Source organism: Odontesthes bonariensis, chromosome 7 (genome assembly GCF_027942865.1).
Source record: "Odontesthes bonariensis isolate fOdoBon6 chromosome 7, fOdoBon6.hap1, whole genome shotgun sequence".
In the NCBI taxonomy this organism is placed as follows: Eukaryota; Metazoa; Chordata; class Actinopteri; order Atheriniformes; family Atherinopsidae; genus Odontesthes; species Odontesthes bonariensis.
Window position 1 is genome coordinate 31,177,794 of NC_134512.1, and position 14,572 is coordinate 31,192,365.

A 14,572-nucleotide genomic window follows, 5' to 3' on the forward strand; every position below is an offset into this window, starting at 1 on the left:
GTAAAAGCACATATCTATAGAATACACTTTACCCTTTGGTTTTCTGTAGATCTCAAAGTAACAAAATGTGGAGATTGTATTTATGGGAAGCCTATACAAGAAAAAAGTTTTATACTTGCAGCATGTTGATTGATGTTTCAGTCGAAACAAAGCCAGAGCTCTCAGCTCCCTTCACCCTTCATCTACCCTTCTCTCAGATGCGTTCAGTTGATCGAGTGTTCAAATTCATTGACCTGCCGTCAGAGGAGACCCTGCTGGGAAAATCTGGGGGTAAAGGAGGTCATGACCTTGTCATCAACAACCCTCACGTGCACGACTATTGGCCCAACCGTGGCCAGCTGGATGTCCAGGGTCTTACCGTCAAATACACAGAGGCTGGGCGAGCTGTGCTCAATGACATCTCTTTCTCTGTGGAGGGCGGGCAGAGTGTAAGTCCTGAGTGATGGGTATAAAGGGACTTGTGTTACCAGTGTGGAATGAAAGTTGGAACAGTGATGCATATTAGCTGTATTTTATCGGGGGATTTTATCAGGGATGAACTGCTATGTGTGGACGCTGTTGAATAATCAATATTTCATATTTACACTCAACTTATTTCATTAAGAAACAGTTTGTGCTGTTCTGACAAACCCACTGACATCACCTCTGTAATTCAGTTAAGCTCCTCTGAATACTTCTCAGATACAAATGTATTTATTCTGTTTCTGTGTGTGTGTGTGTATGCGTGTAGGTGGGTCTTCTGGGTCGAACAGGTTCTGGGAAGAGCACGCTGCTGTCAGCTCTGCTGCGCCTCACAGCCATTGATGGAGGAATGTCTATTGACGGCGTTTCTTCAAGCTCCGTCTCACTGCAAACATGGAGAAAGGCCTTCGGAGTGGTGCCACAGGTACACATTTGACTGCAGACGTTTCTGCTTCAGATTTCAGGAAATCTTGATGGGTTGTAGGAGCGTTGTCAAAATATTTGAATGTCAAAATCAATACTGAGGAAAAAACTTTATACTAGTTTGTTCCTGCAGAGAGAAAAATGAGGAATTAAGAAACATTAAAATATGTTTTAATAAACGGCTTCAGATGAACTTTTTCTGCTCTTTGCACCAATTTTTCCTACTGAAAATAGGTACTGCAGCAATAAAAGGAGCACGTGGTAAAGCATCTCTATTGCTATGCTTTAATTTTTTTCCTTTTGCCTACACACCAATAGATAGGTTTTGATCCTAAACAAACAAATTACAGAAATTACCAAACTTTTATTTAAAAAGGAAAAACTCAGAGTACAAACTTGCCACAAAAAAACAAATCCCTTAACATTAATGCAATAGAATTGATATTAATCATTTCAAACAAAAATGCAGTTTGATATTTCTGGAGGATAGACTTTCACTTAAAATGTTAAGCTTGAATGAATATTAATGTATGGAGTTGTATGTTGGCTTATGTTATTTGGTTGACACGTCAGTCACATCCAGGTAGCTGAACACATATTGTGTTGTGTCTGAGAGTCAAATTCACTAAAGCTCTATTTTTTCAATAAACCTAATTAAACATAGTGAATCCAGTTCTTCATATATATCATGGGTCTGCATGCCAGTGTATCAACAGGAAAAATCCTAATACTTCCAGTTACATTGAGCAATGCGCTGCAATGAGCACTGCGCTGATCGCGCAGTTTGAATGTAAAAATGGATGCTCAAGTCAAGATTCAGAGAACACAATATTCATTTTTTTAAATACTTTATGGGTGACAACAGGAAATATGCATTACGTAAAGTACAAATCAGAGGCACATATTTTTAAGATTCACAAACTGCTTTAGTGTTGTTTTTGACTCCCCGATCTCTCACTCACAGAAGACACACACACAAAACACATTGATTCTTACTCCCTCCTGGTGTTTCATAAGGGGTATTACAGCATTTTACATACCTCGGAACATATTTCAAAGTATCCTTGGTGCACCAAGCAAAATACTGTCATACTGTCTCTAAAAATAGACACAAAATGCAACATTTTGAAGACCTTGCAACAATAAAAACAATGTTAACTTAATGATAATGATAACAATGGAGGCTAACTGACCAACAACTATATTTTTCAAAGACACATTCTTTAAGTGTAGCTGTCAGTACTTTGGTATTGAATGTCTTAAATGAATATGGTGACTTTTTTTTTCCTCTGGCCAATATGCCAATATGGTTTAAGATAATTCAGATACTGATATGCAGTTATCTCTTTATTTTGTTGGAAAAGAAAATCTTCATCCTGACTGGAACTTTCCGGGTGAACTTGGACCCATATGGACGTTACAGTGATGAGGAGCTGTGGAGAGTGGCTGAGGAGGTGAGGTTCTGTTTTCCATTGCTGTGATTATAATTACAGTTGTGATTAGTGAATTAATCTACTCTGTCAAAATCGTTTTTATTTTTCTAATCATTTAGAGGTAAGGAACCATATAATTTTGATAATTATACGCATGTTTAAATATCTTCTTTGTTCATCTGGTCATAAAAAAAGAAAAATAACATGAACATCTTTGACAGTCTTGTGTTGGCCAGGTGAAGGCAGAATGTTTAGCTCACTGTACCACCCTGCTGCCCTTCTGTTAAATCAGCTTTTCTATGATGTCACAAAGCTTTTGACTTTAATATAAGTCTGTAGTGTAAAAGCCAGCTGAGTCATGCAGAATTACCTGCAGATTTAGTTAATGAGCTTGAACTCCAGACATCAGAGGATACAGTAAAATCTCTTCCATGTCCCTGCAGGTTGGTTTAAAGTCTGTCATTGAGCAGTTTCCAGACAAGCTGGACTTTCAGCTGGAGGACAGAGGCAGTGTGCTGAGCAACGGACACAAGCAGCTTGTGTGTCTTGCCCGTTCCATCCTCAGCAAGGCCCGCATCTTGCTGCTGGATGAGCCTTCCGCCTACCTCGACCCCATGTCAGTATCAACAAGAAAACACAGTCTCTATCTGTGGTGGGATTTAACCTGACTAACCAAAACTGTTTGAGTCATATCGTTTTGTTTGACACAATCAGGAATTTTGTCTCTCCTGATATTCCTTATGCACCAGTAGGCACAAAGTCCGAGTGCATGAGTTTTTACACTTTTTGTAAGTAAAGTTGCTGTCATCAGATCAGATATTTCTCCATCAACTCCTCAACATTTTGTCTACAAATTTCTACCATCTGTTACTTGGTCCTCCTTTGCTCCTGCAACCTTACAGGACATCACAGCTTTACTGTTTAACTTGCAACCGACTTCAAGTCCTCTTGATGTCCTCCCTACTCCCTTTTTTAATAGTGTCTTTAAATCTATTGGTATTGTAGAAATGATAAATCTCTCTCTTCAAGCTGACTCAGTTCCCAGCTTCTTTAAAAAAGCTGTTGTTGAGCCACTACTAAGGAAAACCTCATTTGGATCCATCTCTTCCAAATAGCTACAGACCAATGTGCAAATAGAAATAAAAAAATATTTAATTCATCCCACATTTTGGGAAATTCAAAATTAATCAAGTTGCTCAATTTTTCAAAAAAATATCTACAATGATTGTATATTAGAACAATAACAACAACAATAATAAAAATGAATACATAAATAAAGAAATACATAAATCAAAATAAATAAATCAAATTATCTTTTATCTCAAAGATTTTGGAGAAAACAGTGGGCGAGCAAATGAAAAACCAATGTGACCCAGTCTGGTTTTCGCAAATCGCACTCCACAGAACCTGCTTTACTTAAGGTCTGTAGTAGCATTCTGATGCCAGCAGACTCTGGAGAGTATACTGTTCTGGTTTTATTGGATCTCTCCTCTGCCTTTGATACTGTCCGTCACAGTATCATGATAAACATACTTCAGGAATTATTTGGGATTACTGGTGTCGTTTTAAAATGGTTCACATCCCACCTGTCTGAGAGATCTTTTACTGTTTATGTAAATGGGGTAATGTCTGATTCAGCTGACCTGCTCTGTGGGATACCTCAGGATCTGTTCTTGGTCCAATTCTCTTTTTGCTGTACATGATTCCTCTTGGCCAAGTTATTAGACGTTCCAATAATATTTCTTATCATCTCTATGCCGATGAAATCCAGATACATTGCTCTTTTTAAAGCTTCTAAATTTTATAAACGGTCTTGTTTACAAAATTGCCTGACAGATATCAAGCAATCGTTAAAAGACAACTACCTACAGTTAAACAATGAGAAAACTGAAACTCCAGACAAGGTGATCCCAGACATCAGAAAACATGTCAGCTTTATAGACTCTTCTGATAAATGAAATGCTAGAAATTTGGGTGTCCTATTTGATTGTTCAATGTCATTTGAGCAACACTCCAAACAATTAGTTGGGAACTAATTGTTGAGGGCTTTATCACCTAAGGGACATTTCAAAACTCAGACTGCTGGTGTCAAAAGCTGAACTTGAGATGATTATCCATGCTTTTATCTCTTCTCGTTTAGATTACTGTAACAGTCTTTTAACCTGTTTAAATAAATCAGCTTTCGAACATTTTCAGACCGTGCAAAATGCTGCAGCAAGACTTTTAACTGGCACCAATAGAAGATCTCACCCTACTCCAGTCTTGGCTTCTCTTCATTGGTTGCCAGTAAATTTTAGAATTAATTTTAAGATTTTAGTCTTCACTTTTAGCACCTTATATGGTCAAGCTCCACAATATATCGCTGACCTGTTGAAACCCCATTCTTCTTCTCGTGCTCTGAGCTCGACAGGTCAGATGTTGTTGGTTGCCCCACGTACTCGGTTCAAAACTTGTGGGGATCGGGCGTTTCAGGCAGTGGCACCAAGACTGTGGAACTCTCTCCCGCTTTCTTTATCCTTTACTGACTCCATTAAACTCTTTAAATAAGCAGCTGAAGACATTTTTATTCAGAAAAGCTTTTAATTAATTAAATAACTGTGATTCACAGTGTATTGTTTTATCTGTGAATCACTGTGTTTTATTCTGTTTTATCTGTGAAAAGTGCTATATAAATAAAATGTACTTACCTAATTACTTATAACATAAAATAAGAATTATGTTTTCACTATCCAAGAACTAGCAATTTATTTGCAAATATGACCCTCCTTCCTTGCCCTTCTCAAATTTACCAAACTCTGACTCTAGGGTTCTGTGTATTTTGAAGCCACCATAATTTTCAGTAAGTGGTTGGATGAGGAGGATGATATTTGGATATTCATTTCGTTGCAGTCTGGTGTTTATGCCACTAGATGGCACTAACTCTTACTTACTGGACTATGACATTCAAAGCTAGACAATATGTTGTAAATCTAATGGCACTGATATCAGTGAGAAACTGTGCATCTATTTAAAGTCAGTAGCAGATAATTGTAGAACATATATTTAAATAAGCCATTTGACATGTTGTCATCCTGTCTGGGTACTTCAGTACTTCAGTATGTCAACTCTTTGATATTCTCCTGTTTTGCTCCCACTCTGTGTTTTTTTTTTGTTTGTTTTTTTAACAACAGATGTATTAATAGATTTTTTTTTTGCTGTGGAGTTGCTTCCTGCTGCACATTCAGACAGAGCAACCATCTGAAAGTCATTAAGAGTTTGTATATTTTCTTTCTGCTTGTGGCATCCTGTAAGATGAGGTCACAATGCAGCTCACACCATGCATGTCTCACTTGTGCGGTGTTCCTGTCATTGCATCTGTTGACAATCTAGAGTGCTTACAGTAATTTTGAAGTACTGTATGTGACGTGTGCGTGTATAAGCATATGTACAGAGGAGGGTCATGATAGTAAATGAAGCCTAGCTTTCTACTGAGTTTGCCACAGGTTAAACGAATGTCTTTGCAATGGAGAGAGACGGCCTTTGATGATGATGATGATGACAGCATGTGTGTGTTCGCGTGTGTGCGTCTGTGTATTTGCATGTGTGTGAGCAGAACTCTACAGGTCCTGAGGAAGACCCTGAAGCAATCATTTTCTGGCTGTACTGTCATCCTTTCAGAACACAGGGTGGAGGCGCTGCTAGAATGTCAAGCCTTCCTGGTGAGTGTATGACTCATGTCAGACAGTTTTTGCCAAGACAGTTTTCTTTATGAATTTCTTCAGCATGTGAGTAATAAGAAATGAGACTTCCTTTATTCATTTTGCAGATTTAGACATGTGTGCTGGAATGTTTGTTGGTATGTTTGTTATTGAAGTTTGTGCCAGAGCAAATAACTGGCAGAATATACATTGAGTGGCCAGGTTGACAGGAGCCGCAGTCACTGACAACATTTTGTTCACTCTGTATGATTTATAGCATATAGACTCCAAATTGTACTCTCAGAAGGGACACCACAAAATTGCATTTATCTCACAAAATCTAAACTGAAAGTTGATATCACAGCAGCCATCACATTCACTGCTTTCCACAACATGGTGGTTTTTAGATCAAATAAATGTATGTAAGTGCAGTCGGGACTTTGCAAGTTGATGGAACCTTTCCCAGATAATTCAAAGCTTTGAAATTCTCATTGATTTGCTCATACAAAGCATTTATCATCTTCACAAACTCTGTTAGATAGTCATAAAAAAAATGTATCTCCCAGATGAATCCATAATCGGCTTCTTTATCCTCTTTCCTTTGAAGATGATCGAGGACAGCTCCGTAAAAAGCTACGATTCTATTCAGAAACTCATGAATGAAATGAGTCACCTGAAACAGGCCATGAGCCCATCTGACCGTCTTCGCCTCTTTCCAACACTTCACCGCCTAAACTCCACAAAGAGGGCGCCACCGCAGAATGCCAAGATCTCCTCCCTGCCAGAGGAAGCTGAGGATGAAGTCCAGGACACTCGCCTCTAAGCTGCCATATCAACACAGACGGACACACACACGTCTTACACATACATATACATATATGTGTGTAAATATATATACACACTCAAAAACAGGGCTTACCGATGTAAGGCATACTAATGAGTTTTGGTTATTTCTGAAGCATTGTTTTCCCAAATTACCAATTTGCACATCTCAATTAGTCATTTAATTCAGTTGTAAGAGAACTCAATAAATACTCAACCAGAATTGACTTAAAAACTAAACTAATTGTGTGCAAAGAAGATATAATGCATAGTATTTTGTACTGAATTAAAAAAAATATATATTTTTTTAAACTTCACATTTTAACAATACTTAGTCTGTTGTACACATGTAAATTAATATGTAAAAACACAAGCTCAGACAGCACACACCAAACGCACACAATACAGTAATGAATAATGGCACAAAGCATCTGGCTACAAGCCATTTTACTGGACTCATTTACTCAAATAATTCACTCACAAACAGAAGTTTCAGAGGAATTTTTGTACATATGTAATAAAACGTAATCGTGATCATTTGTCTGCATATGAATCTTAGGATGAAATCTTGCTGAAAAATTATAAATCAGGTGTGTACAGTGCAAAATAACAATGCACGTTCACTGACCACCAACATGGTACGACACAGTTGCAAGTTTAGAGAAGGAATGGAAGGTGAAAAACCTTTGCATGACGTGAATTTTGTTGTGATTTGTCACTAAATTCCAAAAACGTAATAAAGCAGTGAGTGTTTGCGCAACAGGGAAAGCTCTTGACCGAAGCATCTTACTTTCAGAGGGGTGGAGGAAAAAATCCTCTGTCCAAAGTCAGTCAATCCAATTCCAGGTAAATGTGAACATCTGAACATGCTCTATAAACTATGGTTTATAGAGCTACTAACTGGACATTTAAGTTATTGAACCACTTCAAGTGCCTTTGCTGGTTCCAGTCACACGGGGCAAAGTTTATGCGAGTGTTATGGTTCAAATTAATGTTCTCTCCTGTATTTGCTCAGAAAAAGAAAAATACTTTTTTTTTTTTTTTTTTTTCTACTCCATGATTTGTTTCAGAATGGCTGAAGTATTGCTAGAAGAGAAACTGTTTTGCTGTGGCTATTGAACAAGGAGCCTGTTTTCTTCTGAGGACTTTAGTGTCAACTCAGGCTGAGTATGAAACTGCTGTAGAGGCCAGACTTCTCCACTTCCATAAATGAGGGTGGAGCTCTTTTTTGCTATACAGTTTTGAAGTGTAACTACAAGCATTACAAGTAAACATTAAGGTAATAAGAGCCTGTGAAAGTTAACAACGCAGCTTTATTCTTCACGTTGGGCTGATGGATCTGCAGTACAAGTATCACAAGTATTTTCATTACTTTGTCATTAATTATGTACTAAAGTATTGGTTGTTTAAAGAGCTGATATGTTTTTATTTGAATATAATCAGCTTCACTTGACGCTTACACATGTAGGCTTTGGTGTTTCCGAAGGCACTCATTGAAAAATACTAGATAGATCCCTCTATTCCTACTGTATAAATATACCGTTCCACTCAGAGGTTTGGACACACCTAAACAATTCACTTTTGATTGGATAGGTGTGTCCAAACGTTTGATGTCTGCGTTCTTTCCCATCAATTGATCCTTTTTTTCTGGAGCCATAAATTACACAGAGGGACACACTGCATGCTTATCTGCCACTTCAGAGGCCCCACCCATAATTGCAATTCTGTTTAAAAGTTATATCCAGATACCTAAAACTTTTTCTTCTCCGTAATCTGACCACAAATGTGTATTGTACTCCTTTCAGGGGCAGAGGGCCCCCTGCAGAGATTCAAGCAACTGCAGGTTGTGAATTTTGAATGATGTTATTTGGTGGATCAGCTTTCTGATAAAACTGTTTAGATCATGCAGCATAGCTGGAACTTCACAATGACAAAAAGGAAATTAATAACTCCACACCGAAGTGACAAACCTACCGACAGAGAGATGCTGTTGACTGATGCAAATAATTAGTTATGACTCAAATACCCTTATTATTCTTAGTGTATGCACTTTAGAGACACCCTGAGGTACTCATCAGCTTTCACAGCAAGGAGAAAGTAAAGTGATTACATGCAGCACAACAGCTGTAATAACATTTTCAACAAAAGGAGGAGTATATGTGGAATTATACCCTTTGCTGACAAATTTCAACAGTTTTCAATGTGGAATATCTTTTTCTCAAATGTAAAACAAGCATTCCTTCTCATTTTCCACATTGCATCTGTCTTTCTCCTCTAAGTTGGAAACCATTTAGGCTCCTCAGATATGACAATATATATATTTTTGTTCTTCTTTGGCATCTTTGAGGAAAGATGCTCCTCTAATGCTGAGAATGTCCTTTTTTTTTTTTAAGAAACCCACAGAGAAATTTAAGGCGCCATTCAAAAGCTGTGATTTATTTTTTTTAATTTTATGTTGTAATTTAAGAACAAAATTTTTCTTACTCATAGGAAAGGGATACAAATGTCCAAAAAATGTATAAATGTATTTGTTCAACCAGCTGTATTTCCAGTAAAGCTAGATTTTGAGAAATTGAAAGTGGTTGTGTCATTTTTGTTACAACAGTGTTTTCATTCTTGAATCTTATTCATTGTGGCATGATGAAATCCACTAATTCTAACATATAACTGCTAAAAAATATAAAGGGAACACTAAAATAACACTTCCGAGAACTCAATGAATCAAATATTCCAGTTGAAAATCGTTATTCATTACATAATGGAATGCGTTGAGAACAAAATCAAGATTATTATCCCATGGAGGTCTGGATTTAGAATCATACTCAAAATAAAAGTGGAAAAATCACATTGCAGGCTGATCAAACTTCAGTGGAAACTCCTCAAGACAAAATGAGGCTCAGTAGTGTGTGTGGCCTCCACGTGCCTGTATGACCTCCCTACAACGCCTGGGCGTGCTCCTGATGAGGCGGCGGATGTTCTCCAGAGGGTTCTCCTCCCAGACCTGGATTAAAGCATTAGTCAACTCCTGGACAGTCTGTTGGTGGATAGAATGAGACATGATGTCCCAGATGTGCTCGATTGAATTCTGGTCTGGGTAACGGGCAGACGAGTCCATAGCATCAATGCCTTCATCATGCAGGAACTGCTGACACACTTCAGCCACATGAGGCCGAGCATGGTCATGCATCAGAAGGAACCCAGGGCCCACTGCACCAGCGTATGGTCTCACAATGGCTCTGAGGATCTCTTCCTGGTACCTAATGGTAATGCCTCCCCACACCATTACTGACCCACCGCCACACCGGTCATGCTGTAGGATGTGGCAGGCAGCAGAACGTTCTCCACGGCGTCTCCAGACTCTGTCACGTCTGTCACATGTGCTCAGCGTGAACCTGCTCTCATCCATGAAGAGCACAGGGCGCCAATGGCGAATCTGTCAATCTTGGTGTTTTTTGCCAATCGTCCTGCACGGTGTTGGGCTGTAAGCACAAGTCTCACTTGTGGACGTCGGGCCCTCATACCACCCTCAAGGACTTTGTTTCTGACAGTTGGAGAAGAAACGTGCATATTAGTGGCCTGCTGGAAGTCATTTTGCAGGGCTCTGACAGTGCTCCTCCTGTTCCGAAGCGGTCCTGCTGCTGAGTTGTTGCCCACCTACAGCCCCCTCCATGTCTCCTGGTGTACTGGCCTGTCTCCTGGTATCTCCTCCATGCTCTGGACACTGTGCTGAGACACACAGCAAACCTTCCTGCCACAGCTCGCATTGATGTGCCATCCGGGATGAGCTGCACTACCTGAGCAACTTCTGTGGATTGTAGACACCTCCTCATGCTACCTCTAGGGGTGAGAGCACTGACAAAATGCAAAAGTGACCAAAACATCAGCCAGAAAGGATGAGAACAGAGAAATTGTCTTTGGTCACCATCTGCAGAACCACTCCTTTACGGGTTGTCTTGCTAATTTCCTCTCACCTGTTGTCTGTTCCATTTGCACAACAGCAGGTGAAATTGATTCACAATCACTGTTGCTTCTGGACAGGTTGATTTCACAGAAGTGTGATTGACTTGGAGTTACATTGTGTTGTTTAGGTGTTCCCTTTATTTTTTTGAACAGTGTATATGTGGACATCGGAACATGACATGGTTGAACATGTGATTCCAAACTGTTGGTATTAATTTGCTGTTGCAGTCTAATGGCTTCTATTCCTCTGGTTTCAGGATTTCCCTTAGATGTTAAGATTGTTTCACATTCAGTAATTCAGTCATAACACTGTTGTTGTGTATCGATTCTGAGCATTCCAGTCAAGTTCTCCCACACTAACCTGGGGCCCAAAAACTGGTCAAATTGGTACAAGAGAAATTTAGTAAGTAAAGAGTTTTTCCTGCTGAACATTTTCTAAAACAACTTTGTTACAAACCATGAAAAACAAACTCATGAAAATGTCTGAGCACGGGTGTGTATATTTATATAGGGTGCTGCAGAGAACTTCTCGAAGAGTTAAAGGTGGGGTAGGGGTTCTTTTTCTGGAGCATTTTTTTACATATTGCTTGAAATACTCTTCACACCCCCATTGCAACCAATTAATTAAAAGTTTTGACACAAATATGAAAAGTTTTAGTGGCCTCTAGAACGTACAATCTAGGAAAAACACTATCCAATCATACTGAACGGACCGTTAACAATGATTGGATTCTGATGCCGTCTATCAAACTGCAATCTGCTCCTCCCTCCCCCTCCTTCCCCCTGTGCGCGTACCCTGCTCCGTGAACGAATTACGGGTGTCCAGAAGCTTGGCAGGAAGCTAAACTAGAGCCAACTTGGCTAGCACCTAGCATTATTAAACGTATAGTTAGCATATATTAAATACTAAATATTAAATACGGCAACGATCGATGCTTGCTGTCAGAACAGCGCTCGTGCACCTTCGTGCTCGTGCGCGTTCATGTACTCTAGAGGCGTGGCTTCGGGGGGAAAGTGAAGAAAAGGGTTGGGACTTTTGACCTGTGTATTTTCAAAATGCAGCTTCGCTGGACTCAAAATCCAGGATCTCCTACCCTACTTTTAAGATAGCTGTTACTACAGTTTTTTTAACAATACAATCAAATACATTCTCGAGCACATCTCTTAGTCTTTGGTACAGAATATATCCAACAAGACACTTCATAATTCACAATAATTCCTTATTTATAATAATTTACTTACTTACTTACTTCATAAACACTTTAAGCATTGCAAATTGCAGATATAACTGTGCCTGTTTTTATGAGCGCTGCTAGTGACGACGTACGCGCTGCTATTAAGGCAAGTTTATTTGTGCAGCACAATTCAACTACAAGGCGATTCAAAGTGCTTTACAGAGACATTAAAACGGTAGAAATGAAAAGCATGATTTAAATTTTAAACAAAAAAGAAAGAAATAAGAACAATAGATAAAATCAGATAAAATCAATAGTTAAAATGTGATTAAGTTTTGAGCTTTATTCAAACGCAGCTGAAATTAGGTGTGTCTTCAACCTGGACTTAAATACACTGAGTGTTTCAGCTGATCTGAGGCTTTCTGGGAGTTTGTTCCAGACATGTGGAGCATAGAAGCTGAATGCAGCTTCTCCATGTCTGGTTCTGACTCTGGGAATTGATAAAAGACCGGATCCAGATGACCTGAGGGGGCTGGAAGGTTCATACTGGGTCAGGAGGTCACTGATGTATTCTGGTCCTGGACCATTCAGAGCTTTATAGAGCAGGATCAGAACTTTAAAGTCTATCCTCTGATGGACAGGCAGCCAGTGTAAAGACCTCAGAGCTGGACTGATGTGGTCCACTTTTTTGGTCTTAGTGAGGACTCGAGCAGCAGAGTTCTGAATAAGCTGCAGTTGTCTAGCGGACATTTTAGGTAGACCTGTAAAGATGCTGTTACAGTAATCAAGCTTACTAAAGATGAATGCATGGTCTAGTTTTTCCAGGTCCTGCTGACACATCAGATCCTTTAACCTTGATATATTCTCAAGGTGATAGTAGGCTGACTTTGTTACTGCCTTAATGTGTTTTTCCAAATTTAGGTCTGAGTCCATCACTACACCGAGATTTCTGGCCTGGTTGGTAGTTTCTAGGTGTATAGATTGAAGTTTTGTGGTGACCTGTAATCGTTTCTCTTTGAATCCAAAGACAATTACCTCAGTTTTGTTTTTGTTTTTGTTTAGCTGGAGAAAGTTGTGGCACATCCAGTCATTAATCTCCTCAATGCATTTACCAAGAGCCTGTACAGGGCCTCGGTCTTCTGGTGACATTGTAATATATATCTGCGTGTCATCTGCATAGCTATGGTAGTTTATTTTGTTGTTTTTTATAATCTGTGCCAGTGGGAGCATGTAGATGTTAAACAGAAGAGGTCCCAGGATGGAACCTTGGGGAACTCCACATGTGACTCTTGTGTGCTCAGATGTAAAGTTACCTATTGACACAAAGTACTTCCTGTTCTCTAAGTATGTTTTGAACCAGTTTAGTACAGTTCCGGAAAGACCTGCCCAGTTTTCCAGTCGTTTCAGTAATATATTGTGGTCAACTGTATCAAATGCAGCACTGAGATCTAGTAAAACTAAGACTGACATTTTTCCACCGTCTGCATTCAGACATATGTCATTAAACACTTTGGTCAGAGCAGTCTCAGTGCTGTGGTGCTGTCTAAAACCTGACTGGACGGTATCATAGCAGTTATTTTGTTTTAAAAAGTAATTAAGCTGTTGAAAAACCGCTTTTTCAATGTCTTAACTGCTGTCAGAGCAAAGAAACCAGCCTTGCATAGATAAGTTGTAGGGAAAGGCATCAAAACTCTCAAGGCCTGTTTTGCCAGGACTGTGTATGATGGCATTGCCTCAGTCCAAAAATGTGGCTTCCATTTGAACTGCAACTGCAGTGCCCCATCAGATGACAGCTCGATCAGCTGTTCCTGCTCGTGAAATGACAGCTGTGGGACCGGGACGAAAACTTCAACAGACAGCTGACTGTGCTCATAATAAGCCTTGTAACACAAAAAACACTTATTAAGACACGTGAATAAAGTTGAAAACTTTTGAGCGAACAGGGACTTTTACGGGTATCAGTTACTACCTGACCCTGCACAGAATGAATTGGAGTTGAAGTCGAAACACAAAATTTAAAATAAAGAGAAAACAGTAAAGGCTGACTTTGAAGTGTTATTTTAATATTTGTGCCATTCGTTAAACCTCAAACAGCTATACAGATCAAAACCATAGGCTGATGAAAATCTCTCCTGTATATCAAAGCTCTAGGTTCATTATGAGATTTACAAAGAAAAGCTATGTGTGTTCAACCAGACTTTGCGTAGAACGAGGGAGAGTTATTTTTCTGAAATCATCAAAAACTGCAGTAATAACTCTCGTGTCCTGTTTGCTACAGTAAACAGATTAACAAACACTCCAGTTTCACTGTCTTTAGAACTAGTTTCTCCATCTAAGTGTAATGAGTTTGCAATATTCTTTAATGACAAAGTTCAAGGCATTAAAAATGCAATCATTTCCACAACACAAATAACTACTCTGCAGCCAGCTAGACACCTAGAGCTGACACATTTCACACCTGTTACTGACAAAACAGTCGAAGAGACCATCTGCAGTCTGAGTTCATCGATATCCTGCCTTGATGAGTTGCCCACTAGATTTCTAAAGTCTGTGTTGAGCAGTTTGTTACCCCAACTCGCTCATCAAGTTAACATCTCACTCCAGACTGGAACATTTCCAA

At 39.2% G+C, this 14,572-nt stretch overlaps 1 protein-coding gene across 1 annotated transcript in view; it reads left to right on the forward strand.

Moving 5' to 3' along the window:
* cftr (CF transmembrane conductance regulator) overlaps positions 1-9,395 on the forward strand; it is a 45,007-nt gene extending 35,612 nt beyond the window's left edge. The window contains exons 22-27 of the mRNA XM_075470539.1: positions 198-428; positions 731-886; positions 2,250-2,339; positions 2,762-2,934; positions 5,911-6,016; positions 6,603-9,395. Coding sequence (XP_075326654.1) covers positions 198-428; positions 731-886; positions 2,250-2,339; positions 2,762-2,934; positions 5,911-6,016; positions 6,603-6,818 — 972 coding nt within the window. The 3' untranslated portion in view covers positions 6,819-9,395. The remainder of the gene's footprint in view (positions 1-197; positions 429-730; positions 887-2,249; positions 2,340-2,761; positions 2,935-5,910; positions 6,017-6,602) is intronic.
* Positions 9,396-14,572: the final 5,177 nt, after the last annotated feature.